General features: G+C 41.4%; 1 protein-coding gene across 2 annotated transcripts in view; it reads right to left on the reverse strand.

The window, feature by feature from the left end:
* si:ch211-26b3.4 (connector enhancer of kinase suppressor of ras 2) overlaps positions 1-15000 on the reverse strand; it is a 31269-nt gene that overhangs the window by 15040 nt on the left and 1229 nt on the right. For both annotated transcript variants that reach the window (XM_047808976.1, XM_047808975.1), the window contains exons 2-8: positions 8211-8374; positions 6192-6394; positions 4490-4577; positions 4259-4300; positions 2353-2472; positions 2212-2271; positions 1493-1561 (exon numbers count right to left, since the gene is read on the reverse strand). In XM_047808976.1, the coding sequence (XP_047664932.1) occupies positions 1493-1561; positions 2212-2271; positions 2353-2472; positions 4259-4300; positions 4490-4577; positions 6192-6394; positions 8211-8374 (746 nt within the window). The remainder of the gene's footprint in view (positions 1-1492; positions 1562-2211; positions 2272-2352; positions 2473-4258; positions 4301-4489; positions 4578-6191; positions 6395-8210; positions 8375-15000) is intronic.

A 15000-nucleotide genomic window follows, 5' to 3' on the forward strand; every position in this document is an offset into this window, starting at 1 on the left:
TAAGCACCTTCAGTATAGTTTTATAACTTAACTCATATTTTATTTAATTTTTTAAATTTCATTAATACGTCTTAACGTTCTGTCAGATTAGCTCGGGTCTTACTTACCCATCTACTGTTAGCAGTGATAATTAACAACATTTAACATTATGACTTTTTATTCCCTTAGCAAAACAAATAATTTATCTAATGCTTCTGTGCTAGCTAGCTAAATATGATTTAAAATCCTCACAGAAACACCATCGAGTCATTTCATCAAAGGTAACTTGCTATTGCTAGCAGCAAAGATTGCAAAAAGATTTTGTTTAAAAAAAAAATCCGGTCAGATTAGTGTGTGTTAGCATGTAGCAGCCATTAACGGATTGTAAACATTTTAATACTCGGTAACTCTAAAGTTTTATAAAAAAAAATAAAATAAAATTATGGCTTCAAAATTAAACCATCAAAAAGCATCAACAACTTTAAGCAAAAGATTAGCTAATGTCAGGTTAGTTAGATATAACACTAATGTTGATTAGCTATCTCATGTTAGCTTACGATGTACAGCGAATCATAACGAACACTATCATATATTAGCTAGCGGTTCTAAAAATTTCTTCAGTTCGAGTATAACTAAATCTAGATTAGTTATCTAAGGTTTTCTAGTGTTAGCAGCAAAGATCAAGAAACGACTTAAAATCCTGTCAGAAATCCTGTCAGCTTAGCTTAAATGCTAGCGAGCTGGCTACAGACTTAAAGACAAATATTAAACACTTAACTCTTTTGTTGTAATTTTAAAATCCTCTCAGAGAAAGTCCATCTACGGTAACTGGCTAAGTTTTGTAAATATTTATGAGAAATCCTGTCAGAAATCCTGTGTTTTCTCTCACAGTGAAAACCCATTTCACGACTGGACACAGAAACAAACCCACATTTCCATATAAGAGATAAAAGCCACATTGTGCAAATAGACCCTGATGTACTGTAAGTAGTTAGATGTAACATGACTGATATAAAGAATTCTGAATCAGGAGAGTCGATCTGTTTGAAAAGCCGGTGCCTTTTTCCCCATCTGTCAAATTAGTCATCACACAACAGCTACCAGTCTGCTAGGGTGAAGGACAATGTGTGGTCCTTTTTGAGCTTCTGCTCACGTACAAAGTCAGGAGGAGAGAACTCCTATGTACAGACAGACACTGCTACAGCCTAACTCTGATCTGATCGATGTCGCAGAGTTCTGTCATTTTTTTCCACCTCAAGACAAAGATCAGTCTCTCATGGACTCACGATCTCTCAGTGATCGAGTGAAACCTTAGACAGCGGCGCCAGCCTGGAGCCTGAGCTGAGGGGGAATTACTGAAGTGGCAGTTCTTTTAAAGGAACAGGTCAAAATAAAATGCATGTAACGTTCCTTTTACGATTAACCAAATACATAATACAACCCCTAAACCCACACACACTCACACACACACACACACACACACACACACACAAACACACACAGTATTACTCACCACAGTTTGGTAGTTGACCTGAATGACCTCATCACCTGCATGAATCTTCTTACAGAGATCAGCAGGAGACTACAAACAGCACGAGACAGAGAAATAAACATTTTAAAATGACACAAAATCTGTGAATAGCGAATACAAATTAAACACATAAAAACTGAATAGCATCTTGCAGACAGATTTGTACCAAAAGTATGTGGACTGTTAAACAATCCACCTAGCATGTTAAAGCTAACCTAACAAACAAAAGTAACCCTAGCAAGCCAGCCTTGTAGCCTTAATATGAGCCGAATGACCATGAAAGATGTATTCTATATCCCGGGTATCAGGTATTTATCAGCAGTGACATGACTCAGCAGACAACTGATACGGCGATGTGCTCGCTAGCGTTTGGTTTATTTCTTTTCTCTTTGGTCTAATCGACAGTAACTCTCACAGTAGCACAGTCTTCAGGTCACAGGTTTATAATGGTGTATTTGTACTATAACATTATCGAACATAATTTGCATTAAATCTAATAAATTAATAGTTTTTTTGTATTCCTAATCTAGCTAGCTTAGTTTCTGATGCTAGCTGGCTAATAGAACAATGATTTGTACTTTTCACTTTAATGCTTCCAGGGGAATAAAACATGGGACTAAACCCTTTACTCAACTGATGTTTAGCTAACAACCTGATGATTTTTCCACTGTTGCTGCGTGGTGCTGCAGCATAAAACTCACATTCTCTGTGGTGCCGGTGATCACATGTAGACCGTCATATGTGGATTTAATATACATGCCCTGAGAGACAAAAATGGAGAAAGCTAGTCACGTCACTGCAGTTGTTGTTGTTGTTGTTAAGCGCTGTTGATGTTAACTCACCAGACCCTCATTGGGCAAAACGTTGGTGAGATGGACGACCTCCAAGTGAGCAGACTGTGACACCAGCGAATCAGACGACAGAGAGATGATGTGCTCGCAGATTCCTGACAGAGTCTTACACTGACACAGAGAACAAGACAATGACAGACAGATTATTTATATAAACTGTTAATGTATTGATCCAAAGCTACGACTGGCTGAATGAGATTCTCTATGAGATTAGCTATGAGAGATCTACGATTAGTTGTAAAATTAGTAATTCATCTCCTCGGTCAAAGCAGCAGTTTTATCTGTCATGTGAACTATCAGATTATTTACAAAATAAAGAGCTTAAAACCACACAGTCTTAATCTCAGGAGCATCCTAAGGCTATCTAACATAATCCTTGACTCAGGCAGTGTCCTTTTGTTGTCTTGAGAAAAAAAAAAAACGACACCATAAACAGATCGGATGCTATACACGATGTAAAGGGTATGCTAGGTTGGTGAGCTCTGATGATTAATGGCATGCTAATACTCACATGCTAATTATGGTGATGGTAAAGAGACAGAACTATAGAAGAAAGAGAATAAATGAACGGAGTGTTGTGCTGTTTAGTTAAACAGAGAAATAAAAGATAGAACTAGCTACTGTTTTCATTTAGAGCACTGTGTGTGTGTGTGTCCGTGTGTGTGTGTCCGTGTGTTTGCACGTTTGGCTAGAACTACATAGTGTCCTCATTTCTTGTTTCCAGCATTTTTCTTTTTTTTTCTCTTTTATTCTCTCTGTTCCTACTTCAGAAAAAAAACCCTCTGACCTGCTTTCTGCTGCTCTCTTATTTATGAGGGCTGCAGAGCAAACTAACACACTCTAACTGATCTCTAAATATCTCTCGCTCTCTGTTCTGAAAAGGCATTAATAGCTTTGCAAGAGCTCAAGGATAAAGCCATGAGGATCTGCATAATTTACCATCATTCACACACACACACACACACACACACACACACACACACACACACACACACACACACACACACACACACACACACACACACGTCTGAATACTGAAAAAAAGGGAGAAGAAAATGACTCCATTTCTTCGATGCGCTCAAATGGAACTCGTGATTAAAGCAGCAAGGGCACTGTTGCTAAGCAACCAGAACTTATGAACATAAAACATGGAAACTAGCTGATGACTGAGACTAAAAACTGCGCTAGCTATCACAATGTTGCTTATATAGACAACTAAAGCCTTGTGACAAAAAAGCAAAAAAACAGCAAAGCATCTGGAACGTCAACATTTTCCTCAAACGTGTTCGAAAACGACCAAACAAACGACTCTGTATGGCCAAAACTGTTAGCATAAGCTGCTAAGTATGCCCTCGTGAGTTCCGCCATCTTGAAAAAGCTTATGAATCTTCACAAACAGTTTTAGGAATTAGCTAAATGAAAAAATAAAAAATAAAAACACTGAAATGTAACAGGGGGCACGGTGGCTTAGTGGTCAGCACGTTCGCCTCACACCTCCAGGGTCGGGGGTTCGATTCCCGCCTCCGCCTTGTGTGTGTGGAGTTTGCATGTTCTCCCCGTGCCTCGGGGGTTTCCTCCGGGTACTCCGGTTTCCTCCCCCGGTCCAAAGACATGCATGGTAGGTTGATTGGCATCTCTGGAAAATTGTCCGTAGTGTGTGAGTGTGTGAGTGAGAGTGTGTGTGTGCCCTGTGATGGGTTGGCACTTCGTCCAGGGTGTATCCTGCCTCGATGCCCGATGAAGCCTGAGATAGGCACAGGCTCCCCGTGATCCGAGAAGTTCAGATAAGCGGTAGAAAATGAATGAATGAATGAATGAATCGTAACAAAGGCTAAGACAAAATGAGAATGTTAGCCACAGCCGACTCACGAGAAACGTGAGTTTGTGAAACACTCACCACATGGAGTATCTTATTTTCGGTTTCATACACGGTACAGTCCTGAAACAAAATCATAAACATTAAACAATATAGGTTTATAATTCTAGATGTATAGAAATTTTCTTTTGAGCCAAATTCTCAGATTCATTTTGCGTCCTTTTACATGCATCCAGGCACACACACACATAACATTAAACACACAAACATGCTGACAGACATGCAGACACACACACACACACACACACACACCTGTTGCACTATGGTGGTTAACTCGAGACAGAGTTGGACAATGTTGTTCTTCAGCACTGAATATTCAGTGACACTGACAAACGGTGACCTGGAACGAAGCACACACACACACACACACACACACACACACACACACACACACACACACACACACACACACACACACACGCGCGCACACACAGAAGTGAAGGATTTTATTAAGCAGATGGTACACACTAACAACACATAGCTAGGTACAGAATATACACTGGCAAATACGTTTCACAACCTACAGATATAGCCTCGAGGCTAACACTTTTAATAAAGGACTACGTTTGTTCCATTAGCTTCCAGGTCCAGATTTCAAAAAGAGTTCCTCAGCTAGCAAGATAACTTTATGTTAGCGTAGATGAGCATGAAAAGAGCAAGGATGATAGTGATAAACAAATACTGTACATCTATTCCTTACATCCATATAGCTTTAAAAATGTATAAGTCGGTAGCTTGTACATGTATTGTTCAGTTACGCAAAAAATCATTATCAACATACGCTGCCTAGCATTATAGCTTTAGCTAAGCATTAAATGTGATTCACTTATGTCAGATTCTGTCTTGCAAACATTGTCTCATCATTTCAACAAGCTTATATATGATGCGACATGCTAATTTCTGGGCTGTTCAAAGTCTATAATTTGTATGTTTAAGAATTATCTGCATATTAGCCTTAAAGCTACATACAGAAGATACACACACACCTATCTTGGTTATATAGAAAACACTCAGTCTTGTTCGTCTTTTTTTTTTATTATTCGAGCTTTAATTAGCGCAGTTCAAGCAAGTTCCAGGTCATTCTGAGTGAACTACATTAAAATATGGGCATGGAGAAAAAAAAATTGCAGATTAGCAAGGATTAGCAATGAAGTCAAAAAGAGACAAGGTGATGGGTTGGAGTTCAGGGTCACGCTCAGTCTGGTGTTCAGGTCATGTTCAGGGTGGAGGTCAGGTCGTGTACAGGGTAGTGTTCAGGTCATGTTCAGGGTGGAGTTCATGGTCATGTTCAGGGTCATGTTCAGGGTGGAGTTCGTGGTCATGTTCAGAGTAGTGTTCATGGTCATGTTCAAGGTCATGTTCAAGGTGGAGTTCATGGTCATGTTCAGGGTGGAGTTCATGGTCATGTTCAGGGTGGAGTTCATGGTCATGTTCAGGGTCATGTTCATGGTCATGTTCAGGGTCATATTCATGGTAGTGTTCAGGTCATGTTCAGGGTGTAGTTCAGGGTCATATTCATGGTAGTGTTCAGGTCATGTTCAGGGTGTAGTTCAGGGTCATATTCATGGTAGTGTTCAGGTCATGTTCAGGGTGGAGTTCAGGCTCATATTCATGGTAGTGTTCAGGTCATGTTCAGGGTCATATTCATGGTAGTGTTCAGGTCATGTTCAGGGTGGAGTTCATGGTCATGTTCAGGGTCATATTCATGGTCATGTTCAGGGTTTAGTTCATGGTCATGTTCAGAGTAGTGTTCAGGTCATGTTCAGGGTGGAGTTCAGGGTCATATTCATGGTAGTGTTCAGGTCATGTTCAGAGTAGTGTTCATGGTCATGTTCAGGGTGGAGTTCATGGTCATGTTCAGAGTCATATTCATGGTAGTGTTCATGGTCATGTTCATGGTGGTGTACAGGGTTGTGTTCAGGTTCATGTTCAGGGTGGTGTCAGTTCGTCTCACCTGTCCAGCCAGGCCAACAGGTTCTTGGCAGCTCCGATCAGGTCAACCACACTGGTGAGGAAGTCATTGGGCAGTCGTCGACACACCCGGCCATCGTAGTGTCCACCACGCCGCCGGCCCGTGATGAAGTTCTGCAGGTTTTTAGCTGAAGCATTGAGCTTGTGGGAAAGAGAACGTAGGTTCTCCGTCTCCAGACCGTAGTTCTGTAATAAACGTTTTGTGTAGGTACTTCATTACAAACATATTTTTAGTGACTGTTACCCCTACCCCTTTGCCTCAACCATTACCCCCTAAACCATACCCTTACCCTCTTTATCTTAAACTCTACCCCAAACCTAAAGCTTAATCCTAACACTACCCCAACTCCTAACTAAACTCAACCCTAACCCTTGACCCCAGTCCTAACCTTACCCCTGCTTATAACCCTCCCCTGGATCCCTTAACCCCTCCTTACCTCCTTAACCTACATACCCCAAACCCTACACCTACTCCTAACCCTAACCAATAACCGTACTCCTTACCCTAACCATAATAAGTGACGTGACATACGGCTAAGTACGGTGACCCATACTCAGAATTCGTTCTCTGCATTTAACCCATCCAAAGTGCACACACACACACACACAGCAGTGCACACACACACAGCAGTGAACACACACACCGTGAACACACACCCGGAGCAGTGGGCAGCCATTTATGCTGCGGCGCCCGGGGAGCAGTTGGGGGGTTCGGTGCCTTGCTCAAGGGCACCTCAGTCGCGACTTGCCATTGTTAGGCCACGACTTGCCCATGTTAGGCCACGACTTGCACATGTTAGGCCACGACTTGCCCATGTTAGGCCACGACTTGCCCATATTATGCCACGACTTGCCATTGTTAGGCCACGACTTGCACATATTAGGCCACGACTTGCCGATAACAATCCCAACCCCTACCCCAACCCTAACCCCTACCCTCACCACCAATTTCAACTCTACCCATAACTCTAACCCCTATCCCTACTCCCACCCCTCTCCTCTAAACCTATCCTCCCCTACCCCCTACCCCTACCTTGCAACCTATTTTAAATATGTATTTCTTGTTGCTTCATTTAAAATCATTTAAAAATCATTTAAAATATCGCTGTATTATTATCACAGCTCTCACATCAGATCACTGTGATGATTTTTGAGCTCTTCTGCCCTGTACTCTATACACTAGTGTATGTTTAATAAATTGGATGTCATTTCCGATGCTGTGTGTTGGAGGGGATTTGAAAATAGACACCAAAGCATTCATATTCATAATAAAGCCATGACTTACAATGTTACAACGTTCCAGGCTTGTTAATATGCAAATGCATTCGAATATGAAATGTTTAAGTAATTAAAATCTTCTAAAAGATCTTGACAGCCCTGGGGTTTCTTTTCTGCTCTGTGTGTGTGTGTGTGTGTGTGTGTGTGTTTTGGTGGCAGGTTAAGAACCACGCTGTTCACAATGTTGTAGTTGTCATGGCAACACCAGGATGTGTCTCTCATAATTAGCATTGTCTTCAGTCTTATTCTATCCAGAATCTACACTGTGTTGTAGGTGTTTTTTTTTTTTTTTTAGAACCAGTAAGATTATCTTAAACACACCCACCACACACACACACACACACACACACACACACACACACACACACACACACACACACACACACACACACACACACACACTTTCCTCACTGTTTGGCTTGTGTTCTTCCTGCTGGGTGCTAATCATACAGTGGGAAGTAGAGTGATTAATCTCAGCTGTGTCATTAATGCAGAGTAAACACGTCATTAGCACTCTAAAACACATACACGCACACAAGTATGTGCACACACACACGTACACACTAAAACAAACATATATAAATTCACACCTAAATACATGAACAATACAGGCAGTACACAGTTTATTTTTGCTGAGTTTTATTATTGTTTGTATTTAATTGGATAGTGACTGTGTGTGTGTGTGTGTGTGTGTGTGTGTGTGTGTGTGTGTTCTCTGCCTCACCAGGGCACAGAGCAAGTCTACTGCTTCGAGGATGAGCTCCTGATGGCCGATGCGTGTGACTCCGAGCTCTTCAAGCTCCTGATGGGTGATGTGCAGCAGCTGCTCGCCAGAAATCCTTTCTCTCTCAAACACTCGGACATACTGCAGCAGACAGTCGTCCAGTCCTGAGAGAGACAGTCAGAGAGAGAGAGAGAGAGAGAGAGAGAGAGAGAGAGAGAGAGAGAGAAAGAGACAGTTAGATGCTTCTTCATAAGTCAGTCCCTATTACGCATTAGAAGCAAACACGATTATAGTAAGTGAGTTAGAATGGAATAAACGATGGTAAGTAAAAGAAGCTCCTCTGACAAACCGTGTGGATATCATCAGAGAGAGTTTACTATCAGAGCGCTCTGTAGCAGGATCTGTGTCTGTTTCACTGCTACTGTCCACGCCGCTGATCACAGAGGAACATAAAGAACCAAAGATCCGTGAAGAAGTAGAGACGGTAGAAGACGACTTAAGGTCACGGTCACAAAACTACACACTGAAAGACCTACAAGTACAACAACTTTCTATCGTCTATCACACAACCAAATGAGATACAGTAGGGAGTGAAGTCTGACACGTGCTTCCCTGGAGACACATGAAAGCAACAACCACATCGCAGTGCAGCATTCTCTGAGAAAAGTGGGTTATCAGCCCTCATCCTCATTCATGAGCTGAGGGTTAGCTCACATCACTGGGAAAGGTAGAGGGATCTCCAGGTTATCTTCAGGAGTTGCCACTTGGGTTCTTTAGACCAATATTTGAGGATTATAAAATAATTTGTTGTACTATGGAACTATAAAGAGGCTCAGGGTTACAGAAGAACAAACAAAACTCAATAACTATAAAAATCTAAAGGTCTAAATGAGAAGATGGACTACAGAACTACAGAAATAATCTTCAAAACTCTAAAAGTATAAGAAAAAACTGAAGATCTCTAGTGATATAAGAAGAACTATAAGAGCTATAAGAAGAACCTGAAGACCTCTAGAGCTATAAGAACCTACATAACTCTAGAGGTATAAGAAGAACCTGAAGAACTGTATTGCTATAAGAAGAACCTACATAACTCTAGAGGTATAAGAAGAACCTGAAGAACTATAAGAGCTATAAGAAGAACCTGAAGAACTATAAGAGCTATAAGAGGAACCTGAAGACCTCTAGAGCTATAAGAAGAACCTGAAGAACTATAAGAGCTATAAGAAGAACCTGAAGAACTATAAGAGCTATAAGAGGAACCTGAAGACCTCTAGAGCTATAAGAAGAACCTACATAACTCTAGAGGTATAAGAAGAACCTGAAGAACTATAAGAGCTATAAGAAGAACCTGAAGACCTCTAGAGCTATAAGAAGAACCTACATAACTCTAGAGGTATAAGAAGAACCTGAAGAACTATAAGAGCTATAAGAAGAACCTGAAGACCTCTAGAGCTATAAGAAGAACCTACATAACTCTAGAGGTATAAGAAGAACCCGAAGAACTATAAGAGCTATAAGAAGAACCTGAAGACCTCTAGAGCTATAAGAAGAACCTACATAACTCTAGAGGTATAAGAAGAACCTGAAGAACTATAAGAGCTATAAGAAGAACACACAGAAATTTTAATTTACTTCAGAACAATCGTCCGGATCCCAGAAGAACACACGCAGTACACATTAACTACATGATCACAATAAATCGCATGCAAAACAAAGTGACGCCAAGCAGCTATAAATAGATAAACTAGTCAGGGGTAAGGAGAAATACATCAGATCAATTAGCTACCATAGCAACATGCTTACATGAACAGGAAACAACGACCATATAAGGAAAGTGTTGAGAAAAACGGCATATGGAATAAAATGGGTCAGTACGGACGGAATATGAGGAGACATGACAATGTGCATGGTGTGAAGAAAATGGAGGATAGAACCATGCAGAGAAAGGAGTGAATATAATTCTTCTTCTTCATCTTCTTCTTTTTCTCTTTTTTTCTTTTTAAAAAGATAATGGAATACTTTTGCATGAGCTTTTTAGTTTTCCAGACCAGCATACAGCAGAATGCACATCGATATTAAGGCAGCTTAAATTAAAGAGTGAATTGTGTGTGTGTGTGTGTGTGTGTGTGTGTGTGTGTGTGTGTGTGTGTGTGTGTGTGTGTGTCCGTTTATTTTACATGCACACACACACACACACACACACACACACACACACACACACACACACACACACACACACACACACACACACACACACACAACTCTTGTTAGGAACTAAGGGCTTACACTATGGGCTAAGGTTTAAGAATTTACACTAACACAAAGGATTAAGGCTTTAGGATAACATTAAGCTCTTGTGTCCTACACTAAGTGTTTATATAATGCAGTAATGACTGGTGTTGTGTAGAAGGAGCACAATCCTACAGTTTACACAATAAGTGGAGACAAACAATAATTACTCCAGAATAACGACATACTGAGGATTAAGGGATAACACAAATGTCTACAGACTTACACTGAGGACTAAAGATAACACTGTGGACTAAAGATTACGCTGTGGACTAAAGATTACACTGATGACTAAAGATTACAGTGAGGACTAAAAATTACACTGTGGACTAAAGATTACACTGATGACTAAAGATTACAGTGAGGGCTAAAGATTACAGTGTGGACTAAAGATTACACTGTGGACTAAAGATTACAGTGAGGACTAAAGATTCCACTGTGGACTAAAGATTACAGTGTGGACTAAAGATTACAGTGTGGACTAAAGATTACACTGTGGACTAAAGATTACAGTGAGGACTAAAGATTACAGTGAGGACTAAAGATTCCACTGTGGACTAAAGATTACACTGTGGACTAAATATTACAGTGAGGACTAAAGATTACAGTGTGGACTAAAGATTACACTGTGGACTAAAGATTACAGTGAGGACTAAAGATTACAGTGAGAGCTAAACATTCCACTGTGGACTAAAGATTACACTGTGGACTAAAGATTACAGTGAGGACTAAAGATTTCAGTGAGGACTAAAGATTACACTGATGACTAAAGATTACACTGTAGACTAAAGATTACACTGTAGACTAAAAATTACACTGTGGACTAAAGATTACAGTGAGGACTAAAGATTACAGTGATAACTAAAGATTACACTGATGACTAAAGATTACAGTGAAGACTAAAGATTACAGTCAGGACTAAAGATAACACTAAGGATAAACGTCTTAAACTGAGGACTAAATTCTTTCACTAAGTACTGAATCGTACACTAAGGACTAAAGTCTTATACTAAGGACTAAAGATTACACTGATGACTAAAGTCTTACAATGAAAACTGAAGACTAACACTGAGAACTAAAGTCAGGACTTAAGAGCAGGAAAAGACCAAACCTACAACACCAAACCCCTAACACCAAACCCACAACACCAAACCCCTAACACCAAACCCCTAACACCAAACCACCAACACCAAACCCATAACACCAAACCCCTAACACCAAACCACCAACACCAAACCCATAACACCAAACCCCTAACACCAAACCCCTAACACCAAACCCACAACACCAAACCCCTAACACCAAACCCCTAACACCAAACCCATAACACCAAACCCCTAACACCAAACCCACAACACCAAACCCACAACACCAAACCCCTAACACCAAACCCACAACACCAAACCCCTAACACCAAACCACCAACACCAAACCCCTAACACCAAACCACCAACACCAAACCCCTAACACCAAACCCACCAACACCAAACCCCTAACACCAAACCACCAACACCAAACCCATAACACCAAACCCCTAACACCAAACCCCTAACACCAAACCTACAACACCAAACCCCAACACCAAACCCACAACACCAAACCCACAACACCAAACCACCAACACCAAACCCCTAACACCAAACCCACAACACCAAACCCCTAACACCAAACCCCTAACACCAAACCACCAACACCAAACCCATAACACCAAACCCCTAACACCAAACCTACAACACCAAACCCACAACACCAAACCCCTAACACCAAATCCACAACACCAAACCCCAACACCAAACCACCACAACCAACCCCTACACCGAAACCCACAACACCAAAACCCTAACACCAAACCCCCTAACACCAAACCACCAACACCAAACCCATAACACCAAACCCCTAACACCAAACCTACAACACCAAACCCACAACACCAAACCCCTAACACCAAATCCACAACACCAAACCCCTAACACCAAACCACCAACACCAAACCCCTAACACCAAACCCACCAACACCAGACCACCAACACCAAACCCCTAACACCAAACCCACCAACACCAGACCTCTAACACCAAACCCCTAACACCAAACCCACCAACACCAAACCACTAACACCAAACCACCAACACCAAACCCCTAACACCCAACTACCAACACCAAACCTACCAACACCAAACCCCTAACACCAAACCTACAACACCAAACCCCAACACCAAACCCACAACACCAAACCCACAACACCAAACCACCAACACCAAACCCCTAACACCAAACCCACAACACCAAACCACTAACACCAAACCACCAACACCAAACCCCAACACCAAACCACTAACACCAAACCACCAACACCAAACCCCTAACACCAAACCCCTAACACCAAACCCACAACACCAAACCCCTAACACCAAACCACCAACACCAAACCCACCAACACCAAACCACAAACACCAAACCACCAACACCAAACCCCTAACACCAAACTACCAACACCAAACCTACCAACACCAAACCCCTAACACCAAATCCCTAACACCAAACCCCTAATACCAAACCACCAACACCAAACCCTTAACACCAAACCCCTAACACCAAACCCACAACACCAAACCCCTAACACCAAACCCCTAACACCAAACCCCTAACAACAAACCACCAACACCAAACCCCTAACACCAAACCCATAACACCAAACCCCTAACACCAAACCCCTAACACCAAACCCACAACATCAAACCCACAACATCAAACCCCTAACACCAAACCCACAACACCAAACCCCTAACACCAAACCACCAACACCAAACCCCTAACACCAAACCACCAACACCAAACCCCTAACACCAAACCACCAACACCAAACCCCTAACACCAAACCCACCAACACCAGACCTCTAACACCAAACCCCTAACACCAAACCCACCAACACCAAACCACTAACACCAAACCACCAACACCAAACCCCTAACACCAAACCCTTAACACCAAACCACCAACACCAAACCCTTAACACCAAACCCCTAACACCAAACCCACAACACCAAACCCCTAACACCAAACCCACAACACCAAACCCCTAATACCAAACCACCAACACCAAACCCTTAACACCAAACCCCTAACACCAAACCACCAACACCAAACCCCTAATACCAAACCCCTAATACCAAACCCCTAATACCAAACCCCTAACACCAAACCCACAACACCAAACCCACAACACCAAACCCACAACACCAAACCCACAACACCAAACCCCTAATACCAAACCACCAACACCAAACCACCAACAACAAACCCCTAACACCAAACCCCTAACACCAAACCCACAACACCAAACCATCTCAGATCAGACCATAGAAATTTGTAGAAGAAACCTCCCACTAAGAGATGAGTCAGAGAAAGGAAACCCCTCAGAACATTATCACACACACACACACACACACACACACACACACACACACACACACACACACACACACACACACACACACACAATTCTCTCTATCTCTCTTTCTCTCTCTCAAGCACAAATTCATATTCAGCTCATGCATGTGCTTTCTACTCGCCAGTTACATCTAGAAGGCAAATGTACTGCAGACAGTTTATACATAAATCAGAATCACTTTCAGCTCGTCTCTAAAAGATTGAAAGTCCTGCTCCTGCTCGTGCTCCTGCTCCTGACCACTCAACATTCTGTAGAGGTTAAATTACAGCTCAGTAAAAAAAATACTACAAATATGACTGTTAGTGTTGACCTGGAGCTATGAGCCTAATGTCCATCACACTCCAAATAATTCCAACAAAGAACATTTCAAATAGAAATTATTTTCTTTTTACATATTGTGTATCGTGTGTTAATTAAACCATATAATTATATAATTATAATCTATTGTTTAAGAAGCTCATTTCAGGGCCAGAAAATGTAAACAGACCTGAATAAAAAAATACGAAATTCAACACGACCGATTTTTTTTTTCAAAATTATACAAATTAATTTAAACAAAGGAATCAAAATGATACAAAAGTTGCAGGTCTAGAAGCACATTCACAAATTCTAAACCGCACCTTTAAAGATGTAGAGTTGCATTATTATACGCTGAGCTGTACACTGACTTGTTGATAAGGCCAGAAAAACAGTGGTTCGTCTTTGTTCCTTTTACCTAGAAAGATGGACATAGGGATGCTTTAAACCTTAATGCAAATGATGGTCCAGTTGTGTAACATTTTAAAGGTACACTACATCCACATTTCCATGCAAAAGATGTTCTTTTCCAGGGTACCAGCTCAATGACAGGAAAAATGAACTTTTAAAAAAACAGCCTTTATACGGCGAATGTATAGAGCTGCGTTTCTGTCCCATGATTCTTAATCACGTCTCTCTGCACGTGAGCGCGTCCCACCACCGATGGGATGATGACACAACAAAACCATAAAACGGCGTCGCTCGTGCTTCAAATGCTTCAAACGCTTCAAATGCTGATGTTTTGGGCCTT

This window comes from Tachysurus fulvidraco, chromosome 26 (genome assembly GCF_022655615.1).
Source record: "Tachysurus fulvidraco isolate hzauxx_2018 chromosome 26, HZAU_PFXX_2.0, whole genome shotgun sequence".
NCBI classification, from domain to species: domain Eukaryota; kingdom Metazoa; phylum Chordata; class Actinopteri; order Siluriformes; family Bagridae; genus Tachysurus; species Tachysurus fulvidraco.